At 37.1% G+C, this 17,206-nt stretch overlaps 1 protein-coding gene across 1 annotated transcript; it reads left to right on the top strand.

Annotated features, from left to right (window-relative positions):
* Positions 1-1,463: 1,463 nt before the first annotated feature.
* Positions 1,464-17,121, top strand: pho (phoenix). The gene is made up of 6 exons (XM_058776046.1): positions 1,464-1,994; positions 2,175-2,184; positions 6,724-7,009; positions 10,664-10,761; positions 10,839-10,896; positions 11,232-17,121. The coding sequence occupies exons 1-6, from the start codon at positions 1,760-1,762 to the stop codon at positions 15,975-15,977; spliced, it is 5,433 nt and encodes a 1,810-aa protein (XP_058632029.1). The 5' UTR covers positions 1,464-1,759; the 3' UTR covers positions 15,978-17,121.
* The last annotated feature ends 85 nt before the right edge of the window (positions 17,122-17,206 follow it).

Raw genomic sequence — 17,206 nt, 5'->3', positions numbered from 1 at the left:
GAAAAAGCAATCTAATCTTATAGTTACGTGATGAAGGATGTGACAAAAAGCATAATTTTCCTACTGGGATTTCAAATGGGTCTAAAGAAATAGGTAAAGTGCTAGGTGATCTAACAGAGTTCCTTAAAAGCATGACAACTCCTCTAGGAATAGCGTCCATGACAATGGAGAATTCTTTGGGAGTTAATGAAAAATCTAATTTACATAAAAATTCCTCGTAACTTCAAATAAGACCTTCTGAGTTAAATAACTGGGAAACTCTCAAAATGTTTTCCTCAAACCAATTACTGAACAACAAAGATTTATATACAATGTCTTGATTGTTCCAAATGAAGTACCAGTGAGGGGAGAAATTGTGCTTAAAGATTAATGGCCATGCAAGTAATGACTGTTTATGAAATTTAGATAAATTGTAAGGGACTCTAGCAATATTATAATTACAGATCATTAGGAAAGGGAGACCACCTAATCTGGAAAAGAAGTAGGCTTAATTGGGGATAAGATTCCAGATTGAGTTTGGATTACACAAAAACTGCCTAATCCAATTAATTTTGAAAGTGTTGTTCAAAGAAGAGAAATCAAGGAAATTCAACCCACCATACTCATACGTGTTCATTCTTACATGCTTCTTAACATAATGGATTTTGTTTTTCCAAAAAAAATTAAGCATGATTTTATCAACTGATTTACAAATTTTGTTGTCCACATATAAAGAGAGTGCAGCAGTAAGTCTGGAGATCCACCTTAGTCAGTAGTACTCTGCCTCTCAAAGTCTCTCTGCAACCATGTGTTAAACCTTCATTGGGCATATTCTTCTTCTTCTTCTTTGACGTTTAATGGCGGTTGGCAAACCAACTTTGGTGCATATTCCGCCACCTACTGGGATGGATTGTGAGGCATTGATATCAGAAGTTAAAAAAAAAAAAAAATACTATCCTACCTTTCTATATTTTTTATATATAAGTTTATTGCTTTCAAAAAAGAAACAATAGCTTTATTTCCTTTGTAAAAACTGTTAAGTATGTTCTGCAAAGTTAAAGATTCTATGCCAACAGAAATTAAATTATTTTTCAATTGAATTCTTTCACTTTCATATGCCAAGCAATTGATTATTACATGCTCTACAGTTTCTGGAAGTCCACATTTATTGCACTGACCAGAATCATGTTTCCCTATCATTTGAAGTGATTTGTTGAGAGTAGAATGACCAATTCTCAGACGAGAAATTACTATATCTTCCTTTCTATTACCATAACTATTTCTAACTAAACCAACTTGTTTTTGTATATTGTACAGATGACGATCTTTATTTCCTTTATCTCCTATATTTTAATAGCTGTTTTAATTAAACCTTTCGTTTCAGTTTTACCCAAAGGTATATCTAAATCAATAATATTATTTTTAAGGGCTTTGGACATATTGAATGCGAGGCGTGCTTTTAGATGGATGTCGTGCGCATGCGCGCTACCAAACACTGGGTGACGTGTTTCCTGGGCGGAACTGAGTGGTGTGGTACCCGCTAAAAGAAAACAGAACCGTGCAACACGTGGATTTGTTTGACACAGACAGCACTTTCTGATATGCTATTTAATTTATTTTTTGACCAGTACTTTTGTGTTCATGCTTAATTCGTTGCAGAAACAGTCGGTGTTTCATAAGCACCCGTCGAGGCAGCGCAAATCAGTGATAATCGACGTCGGGCAAGTCTCTCGTGGTAAGGAATACATGACACTTCAGCAGATCAGTGGATTAAATAAGTATGGCTCTCGGTAGCGAAGACAACACAACCCAGCTTGCGTCGCCGAGCACGCGGAAGAATGTAACGTTACCGGTTGTGGCGCACGTTGGAGATCTGATCGACATTGATCCGCACTCGGAGCTCATCTTCGAAACTCCTCCGCCTGATGTTGTTGACTCTATCAATGAGTGTTTTGAGCAGTTCACCAGCACCGTGGGAAAAGAAGTGATGCTGCAGTCCATCTTTCCTCGGGCAGGTAAAACAAGACGTGTATTGGAAACTAGACGTGTGGTTGTGTTGCTTCTCTTAATCTTTTAATATTTTGCCTCATATACCTCAGTGAGAGGCTAAATGTACACTGGAATCAATTTAACCCAAGTTCATGTTAATTAATTAATTTTCCTGAGCACTCATTTGTGAATTTACACTGTAACAGGGACCTTAAAGTAAGAAATAAGATTGTACTAAAAAATAATAATAATAATTGATTTGATGGTGTTTAAAAATAATTTTAATGTGTTATAAATATTCAGAAGTAAAATTATATAGTGCAACATCTGGAAGTTGGTGCCAGCTTTGCATGGCATAACTGCTAAACAGACTCTCCTTTATTTGAGTGAACACTTTAGTATGTTTATTGACTTTATTATAGGGGTGCTCCGATCAGGATTTTTGAGACTGGTCACCGATCACAGAAAGCAGTATCTGCCGATACCATCACCGATACCGATCTTTTTAAATAATTATTTATGATGATCCAATCAAGATTTTTGACATTTATTCAGGGCCTGAATTTCATTTTTGAAAATGAATTCCCCTCTTAGGTGACTCTTGTGAGAGGGGATTTTTTTAATTTGAAGGGGTGGAGGAGGGCTTTTTTTTTTAGACATTTTTCAAAAGTATATATTTATCTCACCTAAATGTTTGATTATGTGCTGCATTTTTGCTTTGACAATCACGCAATTGTTGCACATTAGTTTACACAGCACAAGCCTGATTTCGTGAGCTGTATGTTAGATGGGCCTTTTACACCAAGTTCACACATACTCCGTTTGCAGTCCATGTAAGCGGTGCAGAAGCAGCACTGACTGTGCTTTCACACAGGTGCACCTGATCCATGGCTGTTCACTACAAACACAACATTTATCCATTATTTTGATTTCAAATCCAAACATTGTTACTTAAAATTCTTTTTCAGCGTTGTGATTCTTTTTTACACAGTACAGTAATACAATCTTTCATAGACGTGTTTAAATGCAATAAATATAAGAAACACATTATTCAATGCTTTTTAATTTTGCATTTATTTCTAGATTTATATATTAAGTTGCTCAAGCAAGTGACAAAACATTTAAACTACTTTTCTTACATTATCACAAACATTATAAATTAAAACATACCATTGACAGAAAGTCAGCTCTACTGGCTTTTCTTTGGCATTTAATTTTTTCAAGCAATCCTGTGGTTCATAAAGAACTTTGTTTTACTACCTCCACAATTGCCATCTATTATTGCCTTGTTTATCTACAAGTGATCGTTTCCTTTAAACCTAGCCAAAAATCCATAGCCTATGTGTTGAATGTGAAACACAGTACAGTAGACTTTAATTATATGCATTTATGGTGTAATTACTACATTTTCGTGTCAATCCATGTACATATTTACCGCAAACAATGCGCTGTCACTTTAATTCAGCGCGTGCAGCAGAAACGAGTGCTGCACCACTCCTGGAATGCAACAGTGTGCAGTCACTGCAGTGAACGCTTTAATCCGTTAACATGCGCGCATAAAAAAATACACACTGCATACGCAATGTACAACGGTGTGTGTGTGTGTGTGTGTGTGTGTGAACCTGGCGTTATGTGTGTGCGATTCGAGTGTGCATGAGCGCACGGTCTCCAGGAGAGCGCGCAAGCGCTGAATGGTTTAAACACTGGCAAGAATTAAAAAGAAATGCAATTTATAAACTTTAGTCACAATGCGACACTGCCTCAATTGTCTAAGTAACTATTCCTGTGTCAATGTGTCAGGGTGCAGCTAGCTTATAGTCTATGAGGTCTATGAGATTTTGAGCGCGCAAAAGTGCATTTTGCACGCGCGCGATCTGAGTTTTGTGGAGAAAATGTTCGTCTCGCAAAGAAGAGAGTAGGCTACTTTGATTGCACGAAAATCAATTTTGCATTTAAAATACGTTTTTGGATATGTGCAGATCTTCTCTTTTGCGCGTGCCACGTTTCTCTAGTTTGCTCCCCTGAGGCCCGCCCTCAGTGCTCTCGCTGATGGCTCGCTTGCTCAACACAACAAAGCCTTATGCCGAGTTCACACTGCACGATTTTAGCCCGATTTTTCACTCGCCGACGGGTTTTGATAAATCGCCGACAAATGCCCGATATCGGAGGCAAATCGGAGCTCGTTCACGCGAGTGACAATCGCGCAGTGTGAATTACCAAAGACGCGATCTGAGGAATCGCCGATGCGTTGCCGACGCCTGTGAAATATTTGGCATGCTAAATATCTGGAGCTGTCGGCGATTCACAATCACGCTGTGTGCAATGATTTCTGACTGAAAACTACATCACGATGACCTTCAGCCAATGAGAGACAAAGATACAGGGCAGAGGGAAGTTCGGTGAGGAGTTATAGACCATATCAGTATTTTAATATGTACAATTATATCATACAGAAACAAGCACAAACGCTTGAACAGCCACAACATCAGCATAACAGTTACTGCAAAATTATTATTTACCACTCTTTGCAGAACACAATCCCTGTTCCCTGCATCTCCCTCCTGTTTTGTTGTGAAACGTGGTTTGCGGATCAGACAGAGTTGTCGGCGATTCTTCCTGTTGTGAAATCGTGCAATGTGAAAGCCCCTGTCGCCGATCCATCGTGCAATGTGAACACAGCAGCGACTGAATGCTACCCCAGATAGTCACGCAGTGTGAAAACAACAGCGATCCGACGAGTTTGAAAATCGTGCAGTGTGAACTCTGCATTACAGTATGCCATAATTCCAGCCAATCAGAGACCAGGCTGCTAAATTCTGATTAGCTGCTTTGACAACCAATCACAAGAGAGCAAGAGAGCCATTGGTGTTTAGAGAGCACTGAGGGCAGGCATCAGGGGAGCGAGCTAGAGAAACGTTGCATGCGCAAAAGAGAAGGTCTGCACACATCCAAAAATTTATTTTAAACGCAAAATTGATTTTCGTGCGCTCAAAGTACTTTCTTCTTTGCGATACGAACATTTTCTCCACAAAACTCAGAAAGCGATTATCGGCCGATAGTAATCGGTAGCCGATCAATCAGAACACCCCTACTTTATTATGATGATTTGAATGATCTTTTAGGTTTAGTCACAAAGAATACAGTATCTATAAATATGCATTTAGATTATAGCCTAGGCCATTAAGTTATTTATAAACAACTAATTGCCAAGTCTGAATGTAACTGGAAGCCAATGTGAAGATCTTAGATCTGGTGTGATGTACTCAGATTATTTGTTCTGGTCATTATCCTGGCAGTAGCTAATGGTCTTTTTGGGAACGCCAGTGAGGAGTCTGTTTAGGGCTGCACAATTAATCAATTTTCTAATCGCGATTATGATTATGGATGCCACGATTACATAATAGGTCAAAGAAAATTACAAAAATAATTAAAAATGGAATATAATTAGCCTACATTATTTTGTTAATTATTCTATCAGTTGATGTGGATTTATAGTTGACTGAATGTCTTTAGGCTACTGTTTTTCAATGCAAACACCATAGAAACCATATAGTTAGGCTACTTTTTTTACCATGGTAATGAGGTGCTGTACTTTTGGTTATGTACAAAAGGTGAGGCTGTTACAGTTTTCACAATGGTACTCTTAAATGTACATCTGCATCCCAACTCAAGCTCCTGCTATTCTGAACTCAAGATCCTGTTCTAATGTGCATTTCTAAGAGACAAAATATTACATGTTCAGTGCTGCCAAATGAGTCCTGATCATATAAATTGTACTGTAAAATGTTACTGTAATTTTGAAATTTCGTCTGTTTAATTGTAAATGAAAAGCTCCCAGTGTACACAACATTCTCTGGCTTCACCAATTTTTATTTTTAAAATATTCGTAAAAGATGAATCCCTTGCTGTCCATTTGAGATTTTGGTGTGGAGGTAAAGGTTAAGATTATGATGCAGTCAGATTATGATCTGATGCTGTCAGAAACCAACTTGAAAATTATCCAAGTATACATTAGTTTGACATTTTAAAATGCTTGATTCTTTCTCATATGCTACAATATGAAGTCTCTTTTGTTGTTTTAAAGAAATATTAACATAATTTGGAGTTCTTGTAATATTTGGAATTTTAATGTTTTAGCTTTTGAGAGAAGCTCCTTAAGGTTATACTAGGGCTGTGCAATTAATCTAATTTGATTATCATGCGGATCTCGTCAGTAAAGCTGGTTTCGTGATTAGTAGTGAAAAGCAGATGAATCTCCTTCGATTTTGAACGTGATATTTCGTAGCTTGTCAGTGAACTACGGCTCTGTGTAGTAAATGCCGCTCCATCTGAAAGCAGGTGATGGCGATTTACTACTAATCACGAAACCGGCTTTACTGACGAGATGTGCATGATAATCTGATTCGATTAATTGCACAGCCCTAGGTTATACCAGTTTTCATAATCAGAGAAATAAATTAAAATAAACTTTGCGGTTGAGTTGACATTTTCTTAATTTGCTCATATGAGTGCAACAAAGAAATTACTCAAAAAAATAATCCCAATTAATAATTGTGATTAGAATTTTTGAGCAGAATAATCCGTTTTTATTTTAATCTTTGTGTAACCCTACCATAATATCATCTAATAATGTTTTGATGAAGTTTCAGTGAATAAGTTTTCAAAGACCACAAATATGATCTAATTTTACTGAAGTCTTTCACTTGAACATGTTTTCTCATGCACTGCATCACATCTCTGCATTCCCCTGTACAGTGACTCTGGTGAAAGCCTGTTTATAACGCAGTCTAGGACTAAAGCAGTCCGAACTGGAAGACGTCTTAGATCATCTAAGAGACCAAAGTCCGTCTCTGATGATTCTGGTAATGGGAGAGAGAATGAAGACACTGAAAATGAGAGGGGAAGTGGAGGTCAGCGTGTGGAGCACCCAAACAGAAGAAAAAGTTCCATCTATATTCCTCCTCGAAGATCTACCTTTCCATTTCTGTTGAAATCACTCACACGACAGCACCTGTCCTCAAAGAAGCACCAGGTTCTAGAGGTGGGGTTTATTTATGTGTTATTAATTTGTCTATACATCTCTTACGTCATTTTATAATTATTTTATAAACATGGAAAATTAAATAGTGCATGAATAGTACTTTACTATGTCCTGTCACTGGTTGTTGTGAACTTGTGATCATAGATATGCAGTGGTGGCCAGAATTATTAGAACCCCAGTATTTTCAGCAGCTAAGAAATGGTTTTAAGTCAGTTATTTCTACCTTTTGCTGTAGTGTGTCAGTAGGAAATATCAGTTTAGATTTCCAAACATTCATTTTGCCTTTAATTGTAATAATCCAGTGAGATCTTTGTCTGACAACAGCCAGTGCTCCACACAGAGATCTGATCTGATCATCATCCAGTCTGCTTGGAATGATATGAAGAAACACAACAAACTGAGACAGACTAAATCCAGAAGAACTGTGGCAAAAGTCTCCAAGACCCACATGCAGAGCTACCTGAAAAACTATGCACAAGTGCACATAGGGAGAAAGCTGCTTTAAATGCAAAGGATGGTCACACACACCAAATGTTGGTTTAATTTAGTTAATAGATGTTAATTGATAAAGAAAATCTATTCATGACATTATTTTTGACAGCATCCTTATTTTACAGCATTTTTACAAAAGTGCCTAAAACATTTAACAGTACTTTGCAGGTAGGTTTCTTGAAGCATCTTGGAGACGTTGCCACAGTTCTTCTGGATTTAGTCTGTCTCAGTTTGTTGTGTTTCTTCATGTGATTCTGGACAGACTAGATGATGATCAGATCTCTGTGGAGCACTGGCTGTTGTCAGACTCCTTGTGCAAACAAAAATCTCACTGGATTATTACAATTAATGGCAAAATGAATGTTTGGAAAAGTAAACTGATATTTCCTACTGACACACTACTACAGCAAAGGATAGAAATAACTGATTTAAACCCATTTTTTAGCTGGTGAAAATACTAGTGTTCTAATATATTTGGCCACCACTGTACATAGATGCCTCATTAGCAGCTGATTCTTTGGCCCACTGTACATAAGCTGTCCCCTCTGTTGGAATGGTCAAAGCCAGCATGTGTATAATTATGCTTGGAGATGCACAGTCGAATTGCTCAAGTGTTCACATGTATGAATATCTATATCTGTGATGGACCTCAGCAAATGATTTCGCTAAACTAATAGAATAACATTAACAATCCCCAGGTAAAAATAATGTGTACATGAATGCGCTAAAAAGTACTTAAATTCAAGCAAGTACATTTGTAGTAGATTCTTATTTTTTGTGCTAAATAAAGTTGTAAACGTTACAGACTATAAATACACAAATTAAAAGTATATTTCTACTTCAGTAGTACTTCAGTGCAATTGCAAAAGTATACTAAACACCAGATATTTAAATAGATTTTTAGCACATTGAAATAAAGTATGCTATTGCATAAATATACACTCTTAAAAATGCTGGGTTAAATACAACCCAGTGCTGGGTAAATATTGGACAGAACACATGCTGGGTTGTTTTAAACCAACAGTTGGGTTAAATGTTTAACCCAACCTTCTGGGCAGTAACCCAACCGCTGGGTAAAAACAACCCAATTGCTGGGTTCGTCCATGTTTTACCCAGCGCTGTGTTGTATTTAACCCAGCATTTTTTGTGTACAGAGGACTATCATTAGTGTAATTCCTAAAAGTGCGCTTTGATTTAAAAATGATTTCAATATTAGTACACTTTTATATAGTTATCCTAAGTTTAAATTGATTTTATTTAAATTATATGAGTAATGTAATAGTTATAAGTACAGTTTCCCACTTGTGCTTCTTAAAGGGGTCATATGACATTGCTAAAAAGAACATTATTTTGTGTATTTGGTGTAAATCAATGTGTTTATGCGGTTTAAGGTTAAAAAAACACATTATTTTCCACATACTGTACATTTATTGTTGCTCCTCTCTGCCCGCCTTTCTGAAACTTGCACATTTTTACAAAGCTCATCGTTCTGAGAAGCGAGGCGTGCTCTGATTGGCCAGCTATCCAGTGCGTTGTGATTGGCTGAATACCTCAGGCGTGAGATGGAAATGTTCTGCCCCTTACCGTATTGTGATGCCATGTCCCGGCGTGACGAGACTAAAACGATAAAACCCATTACAAACGAGGCATTTGTTGCATCCAGTGGGGACATAATTACTGATTATAATGACTTATACTGTCTTTTTGTCACGTTGCATTGCGCCACATAAACATTACCATGTCTGCAACAAGCACTACTCTACACAGCTCAAAACACACGTTTGAATAGTCAGTAGCAGAAATGTACTTACAGGCTGTGAGTCAGAAGCGTCAGACTGTCCTTGCAAAGTTGGAATTGCCCCACTTTATAGAAATAGCCTTTGTGCAAGCCAGCATTGTTAGCTACTCTTCCAGGTTCAGGAAATAGTCCTCTGTAAAATGCGCTGCACACACTCTAATATTTGGGTTGAATTGTTCTGAACAGTGTTGTAAATACAACTTAACCACTGATTTCTAGTTGTGTCCTCTTTTGGAAGCCCAAACAAAGTAGCTTAGCTTTCACAACGAAACACAGCATCTCCAGGACATTGTGCCGGCGGCAGCAACTACAGCGGTAATAAAAGTTACGCCCTCTTTCATTGCGCATACGTTTGGGCGGTGTTTTGCAAATCTCCCCACACCGTGACGTAGACATGTGGGGGCGTGTTTGAATGAGCCGTTTAATAAAATATACAGTAGAAATGTATTACTTAAGTAAAACCCTATAGGTTACTGTGCTTAGACTACTATAAATGCACTAATAGCTCATTGTTTAGATGTGTACCAAAATTCACAATTTAACAGTAAGTATACTTTTAGCATGAAGTACTTGAAGTGCTGTATTTTAATGTGGAAAAGTTTTAAGTGCTACTAATGACATGGTAATAATAGTGTACTTGATTGTACTATTGAAAGACACCATAAACATGTAGATAAGTATATCATACAAAGGGAATGCTAACATAATTTCAATTATTTAATTTATAAAAATGTGGACAACACATTATAAATACATTTTGTATATATTAATCTTAAGTAAAATATTATTATTATTATTATTATTTTTACAGAGAAAGTATCTTAATAGCACATTTTAGTTCATATTCATGGTGTCCCAAAATAGCACAGTTGAGTACACTTAGATGTTCTTAAGATTATCTTAAGAAGTACTAAAGAATAATTTTCAGTATATTAAGTACAACATTTTTGCGTGAAAACAGTACTTTAACTACATTATGAAAGTGTACAAAGTGTGCTGAAATAGTGTATTTTACAGCACTTTTTTTCACCTGGGACAACAAGACGAAGGTGTTAGCTAACACAACATTAATAGTTACCATTGTTTAATAACCTCTAATATTGAGTTAACACATTTAAAAGCACAAACAACCACATTGTCACCCGTGAAAGGTTATCCCATTTCTTCAGGAAATTAAATCTCTTTTTAGCATTCTGGCAAAGTCATTGATTTTTACTGTGAGTGATGACACGTTGACTGTTCAGAGATGCCAGATGTGTGGACAGGTCTGGAGTGGTCAAATGTGGCTTCTACAGCTACATTACTATGCTATAACATGTTATTAAATTATGCATGTGTATTAAAAATTTATACTTGTTTTTTAGAACTCAGAAATGGGAGGGTTCTTAAAATGCATAAAGAAAATCGAGGAGGGTTGTGTAAACACAGGAAGAGCAATCAGTCCATCTGTGCTGGAGTCCGAGTAAGTTCTAATTAAAAACAAATATAATTTTAAACAGAATATAATAGTTTTTCATGATGAATAAACTTAAATTTCAGACCAAGTGATAACTCTGAGGGGGACGACCACAACAGTGATCATGAAGTCACAAAAGTGGTATGTAATTACTATGGACTTACATAGTACAAAATAAGCTTTAGTTTTATATTTAATGTTTGTTTTTGTTTTTTAAATATTCTCTAAGAAATATTTCCACTGTAACATCTACATGCATTCATTTTGAAGAAATTATATTAAGTAGTCAGTGTAAAGTTTGAAATTTTGACAGTACAATACTAATGCATTTTAGGGGCAGTATTTGACTTTTTTTTTTTTTTTTTTGAAAGAAATGAATAATTTCATAATACTAAGAAATGTTTCTTGATCAGCTAATTAGCATATTAGTATTATTCTCTGAAGGATCATGTCATGCTTTTTTTTTTTTCTTTCAGGATAGAACCATTTTTGTTCCAAATTACTTTAAAGGAAACAAACAAAAATGGCTTCCACAATCTTTCTTGGAGATGAGGATCCAGAATTCACTTTCAGACGACAACGAAAAACAGTTATTCAACACCAAAGGAAAAGAAAAGAAAAGAACAACTAAATCTACCAAAAAAGACAAGGCGAGTGCTTCTGTTAAAAAACAATCAAAAAACAAACTCAAAGCTCCCAAAAGCAGAGCTGCGGCCAGGACATCATCAGAATCGTCTGTTGATTCTCTCTATATGGAACAGGAAAAACAACATGAGACGCATGAGGTTTTAGCTTCATGTTCAGATGCTGAACACTCAGATTCTGCCCATTACAGACATCGACTTACTAAGCAGACTGTCCAGTGTGCTAAGAACTTGGATGGAGATCATTTGGTGGTAATTGAAGAGACACAGAGAAACTCTATAGAGGCACTTACAGAAGCAGCAGTTCACATGGAACATGATGATAATGCAAGTTCTCCATCTCAAGCTGATGATATGATTGGACTGGAAACCACGGTGTCAGATTTGCAGTCAGAAAACAGAACAGAACATGTGGAAAAAATCCTTTCAGACAGCTTGTTTACCAGTAAACAGAAAAAGAAGAAAAAGCACAAATTAAAAGAGCAAGAGGAAGCAGAGTCTGGTGCAGATACTCATAGTGCAGAAAATGTTTATTCAGTTGAGATGGATCAGTTCAGTGAGTCACAAACTGCTGAGATGGCACCCAAAAGAACAAAAAAGAAGAGAAAAGTCAAAGAGAGTATAAAGACAGCACATGTAGAGGACAATAGTGAAACAGACTTCCAGTCAAATGAAACTTCTGAAGCTCCTGAGACCGAACAACCTGAGCATATACACACATCAGAGGAAGTCACAGGATTAAAACCAGTGAGAAAGAAAAAGAAGAATGGCAGTGAAGAATCTCAGTATGAATCTGTTGATTTTGCTCTGGATGTAAATTCAGTGTCTCAGTTTGATAATGTCACTGATAGATCAACTACTCGAGAGACTGTTGAAGAACGACCAAGCGATGTTCTTGAACATACAGAAGCTGAATTAAATAACGGTGAATGCTCAGATTCTGTCCAGTGCGCTGAGAACTCTGATGGAGATCATTTATCGGTAATTGAAGACAGACAGAGAAACTCTGTGGAGGCAGTTGCAGAACCAGCAGTGGAGCTTGAGGATGACCTGACGTCTGACGATAACCTGCTCAACAAAAGCAATTCTTTGTTGCCACCCCAAGGGGGAGACATTTCTATACAGAATGATATTCAACAGACTGACAGTGACTTTGGCTCAGAGGATTTATTCAGGCCATTGAACAGTCAGAACCATAAGGACAATCAAATTCATAAAGCGCCATCTATTACAGCGAACATGGAGGAGAGCGATCAAGACAGTGATGTGACTCAAATAGAGTCAGAAGGACAGTTTGTGTCCATATTTGGACCAGGAACACCAAGATGGTGTGATGGTGACCGCCATGCACATGAGGACAACGACAGCGACGAAACTCAAATAGAGACTGAGGGAAAATCTGTGTCCGTGTTTTGGCCAGGAACACCAAACAAGCAGTTTACAACTCAAGACATGAACGGTACCAAACACCCAGAATCCCAAAAGACAGACCAGAGTCCTGTTGGCCTAAATGCTGAACTGCTCTCAAGGAAAGAGGAAAAGTGTAACAATAAAAAGAGAAAAACAGTGTCAAGATCTCATAAGGATTCTGAAGTTACAGATGTAGAGGAGACCATGAATGTGCAACCATCATCTAAACATTTACCACTAGCTAATGAACCCTCAAGTGAAGAAGTTTACTCAATTTCATCTGAGCGCCTCAACTTGAGTAAACGAAGGATGATGAAGGAGATGGAAACAGATCCTCAGGAAACTCCTTTGTTTAAAAATGGTGGACTGAGCTTTATTAAAAGAAAAAGAAAGGGAAAGGAAAAATTTGGTGCAACTAATTTCATACAGTGTGATACAAATGTAGATGTGAGCTCGGAATCTCCAGCTGATAACATCACTGGAGTTAAAACAACACCCAGAGAGAACGAGAAACTGCATGAAGTGGAAAATAGAGTATTGAATGAAGAGCAAAGGGACGCACCAGTTTTACATTTGGGGGAGACATCAGAGATCTTGGAGGAAAGTGTTTTATCTACGGTGGCAGATAACGGTGTTATCACAAAGGTTAAGAGGAAAAAGAAGAAAAAGTACAAATTAAAAGAACATGAGGATGTAGAGCCAAGTGTAGAAAATCAGTCGGTTGAGATGGTTCAGTTCAGTGAATCACAAACTGCTGAACTGACATCCAAAATAACTAAAAAGAAGAAGAGAAAAGACAAAGAGAGGACTAAGATGGCATATGTAGAGGAGAATAGTGCTACAGACATCCCATCAAATGAAACTTTGGACTCTGATAGACCTGCAGAGTTAAGAGTAAATGATCAATCCAGTGAAGTTCCAGAGACCAATCAACCTGAGCATTTACAGACATCAGAGGAAATCACAGGACTTCCAACCCCTAATGTAACTACTTTAAAATCAGTAAAAAAGAAGAAGAAAGGAAATGAGACCGAAGAGCCTGAATATGAATCTGTTGTTCTGGATGTGAGTTCTATGTCTCAGTTTGATCATGTTGATGGAGTGGTCATTGAAGAAAGGCCAAGCGAAGACAACACAGCTGGACATTTAGAAGGTAATACTCCACATATTTCAAAAGCTGCCAAACGCAAAAAGAAAAGTCAGAATGCAAGTTCTTCAAGTGATGACATTACTGGACTGGAAAAACAAGTGTCAGGCTTGCAGTCTGAAAGCGCAGAAGAACTCTTGGAAAAGAAAACGAAGAAAAAGCAGAAATTAAAAGCGCGAAAGACCACCGAACTTGCTTCAGATATCGGAGACAGTGTGCAGTTGATTCAACACAGTGAGTCACCAACTACGGATTTGCTATCCAGAAAAACCAAAAGGAAGAGAGCAAACAAAGACAGGGAAAGAACAGATAGCTCATCAAATGAAATTTTGGACCACATGGATGATAGACCTTCAGAAATGAGAAGAAATAATGTGATTCAGTCCATTGAAGCCACCAAGACCAATCGGTTTGAGCATTTACAGACCTCAGAGGAAATTACAAGATGTCCTTCACCCAGTGTAACTAAATTAAGCCCAGGGAAGAAAAAGAAGAAAAAAAGGGATAGAAGTGACAAACAACAGTATGAATCTATTGACGTGAATCTGGATATGTCTCAGCTTGATGTCGTCTGTGGGCTGATGGCACAAAAGATGATTGAAAGAAGGCCAAGTGATGGCAGTGCAGTGGAACATTTGGAAGGTAATGCAGCACATATGTTAAAGGTTGCCAAACGCAAAAAGAAACATCAGAATGCGAGTTCTCCATCTCAAACTGATGATCTGATTGGACTGGAAAACACGGTGTCAGATTTGCAGTCAGAAAACGCAACAGAACATGTGGAAAAAATCCTTTCAGACAGCTTGTTTACCAGTAAACAGAAAAAGCACAAATTAAAAGAGCAAGAGGAAGCAGAGTCTGGTGCAGATACTCATAGTGCAGAAAATGTTTATTCCGTTGAGATGGATCAGTTCAGTGAGACACAAACTGCTGAGATGGCACCCAAAAGAACAAAAAAGAAGAGAAAAGTCAAAGAGAGGATAAAGACAGCACATGTAGAGGACAATAGTGAAACAGACTTCCAGTCAAATGAAACTTCTGAAGCTCCTGAGACCGAACAACCTGAGCATATACACACATCAGAGGAAGTCACAGGATTAAAACCAGTGAGGAAGAAAAAGAAAAAGAAGAATGGCAGTGAAGAATCTCAGTATGAATCTGTTGATTTTGCTCTGGATGTAAATTCAGTGTCTCAGTTTGATAATGTCACTGATAGATCAACTACTCGAGAGACTGTTAAAGAAAGACCAAGCGATGTTCTTGAACATACAGAAGCTGAATTAAATGATACTAAACACAAAAAGAAGAAGAAACGATCAAGTTTGTCTGTTAATAACAGTTCTGAGTTCAGCTCTTCTGATACACAAATGCAGGAAACTGTCGCACCTGAGAGGAAGAGGAAGAAAAAAAGAAACTCTGATCACATCACAAATGTAGGTGGAGAATTGACTTTGGAAAGATCTGATTGTACAGCGCCGTTTGAAAAGTCTCAGAGCCCGATGTTGAAATCACTTGAGGCAATTACAAAGAAATCCAAGAGAAAGAAAAACAAGGAAATGAATGAAAGCGTGAATCACATACCTGAACTAGAAACTGTACAAACAACGAGGACTGACTCAATCATACAACACAACAATGCAGACAGACAGGCCAACGTTATTATCTCACTGGGAGATTCTGCAGATTTTAGAAAGAAAAAAAAGAAGAGGAAGAAGGATACTGAAAATATGATGGAAATCTCCATGTCTCCAGACACTGACTCCGCTGCAGCAGACACACCCAAAAGAGCTGAAAAACAGAGGCAAAGGTGTCACGACAGAGCACGTTCTGTTCCAACTGAGTGTAATGCAAATAACTTTCTTCATTCACATAGAAAACATGACGCGTATGAAGAGAATCGCCTAAAGGAGGGATCTGGGCCAAGAGAATCATCTGTGTCTCAGACTGATGATGTGATGTTGCACAAAAGCAAGAAAAAGAGGAAAAGAAGGGAGGAAAGTTTCTCTGTACTTGATAGCTAAAACTCTTCAGTGCACAATAGAAAAGTGTGGGCAGAAGATGATGATGGTATATTAGTTACACAGAATAATAAGGGGAGGAGGAAAATGATAAAAAGTAATTATGCAGTGGCAGAGCGTTTTAGAGCTCAGTTAAACCGTTTCGAAAGAAAAGTAATCTTAACCTCTCAGACATTTAAGATGAGCTATTTGCATAAAGTGTTAGTGAAAGGTTTTCTGTTCATGATAAATGGCCAAGAAAAATGGGAAAGCAAAGAGAGGTTTACAGGTTAATATAAACAAAATGTTTAAATCTGTGATTTAAGTCATTTTTTAAATTTATTTTTAAAGAATTGTTTTGTGAGAAATGAAACACAAACACCTCTACATTATTATTGTTACTTGTTTTGTAGATGTGAAGATGATCAACATTCTAGTGACTGGGTTTATTTTTAATAATCAAAACATTTTCACTCGGTTTATTAAATTATTGTACAGCCAAATTATACAATCTCTTCTAGAGAACCGTATCATTTTTATTATCAGAATCAGAGTATTTTTATACAGAGGCAATGTGTTTGGTCAGTATAACTCTGACTTACTTTATACATTTGCATTATGGACACTTTATGTTACTCTGCTTCAGAGAAATAAAATATGACGGGTTTCCCCGTGTGATAAACACATCTTTACAACACCTGCATTTTATTCTTTCTATTTATTAAGAGCTAAATCTTAACATTTTGTTTGAGTGTTTATATTTAATGTGTAGATAGTTTCATGTCTTTGAATTCATTTTGCTGGATGTTGACTACTTTTAGTTACACAAAAATGAAAATTCTGTCATCATTTATTCACCCTCAAGTCGATCCAAACCTGTATAACTTGGTCTTCTGTAAATATAAAAGGTAATTGAGAAAATGTCCCTCTGTCTATATGTCCGTCCGTCCGTCCTCCTTAAAATGGAAATCATTGGGCACCAGAACAGTTTGGTTACTAACATTCATCAGAATAATTTATGTTTCACCAAAGAAAGTAGCCAAGTCATACAGGTTTGGAACAACATGAGAGTAAGTATACGTAGTAAGTATAAATTTAACTATTACATAACTATTACTTTCATCCTTATATTAACATTTCATAAAAACAGCACATCCATTCTTCAAATTTGAAATAATCCACGTCTTGTCGGTGCATTTTGATTCTGATAATAAAGCGCTATATAAATGCCTCATTCATTCATTAGTGGTGGG

The sequence above is a fragment of the Onychostoma macrolepis genome, chromosome 05 (genome assembly GCF_012432095.1).
Source record: "Onychostoma macrolepis isolate SWU-2019 chromosome 05, ASM1243209v1, whole genome shotgun sequence".
NCBI classification, from domain to species: domain Eukaryota; kingdom Metazoa; phylum Chordata; class Actinopteri; order Cypriniformes; family Cyprinidae; genus Onychostoma; species Onychostoma macrolepis.
This window is presented reverse-complemented; position numbering and strand designations above follow the sequence as displayed.

What these genes read in the sequence shown, in the direction of transcription:
- pho (XM_058776046.1), top strand. Translation starts at nt 1,760, where the DNA reads ATGGCTCTCGGTAGCGAAGACAACACAACCCAGCTTGCGTCGCCGAGC. An exon ending in AGAAGCACCAGGTTCTAGAG is followed by an intron (nt 7,010 to 10,663) that starts GTGGGGTTTATT and finishes CTTGTTTTTTAG; the next exon opens with AACTCAGAAATGGGAGGGTT. An exon ending in CCATCTGTGCTGGAGTCCGA is followed by an intron (nt 10,762 to 10,838) that starts GTAAGTTCTAAT and finishes CTTAAATTTCAG; the next exon opens with ACCAAGTGATAACTCTGAGG.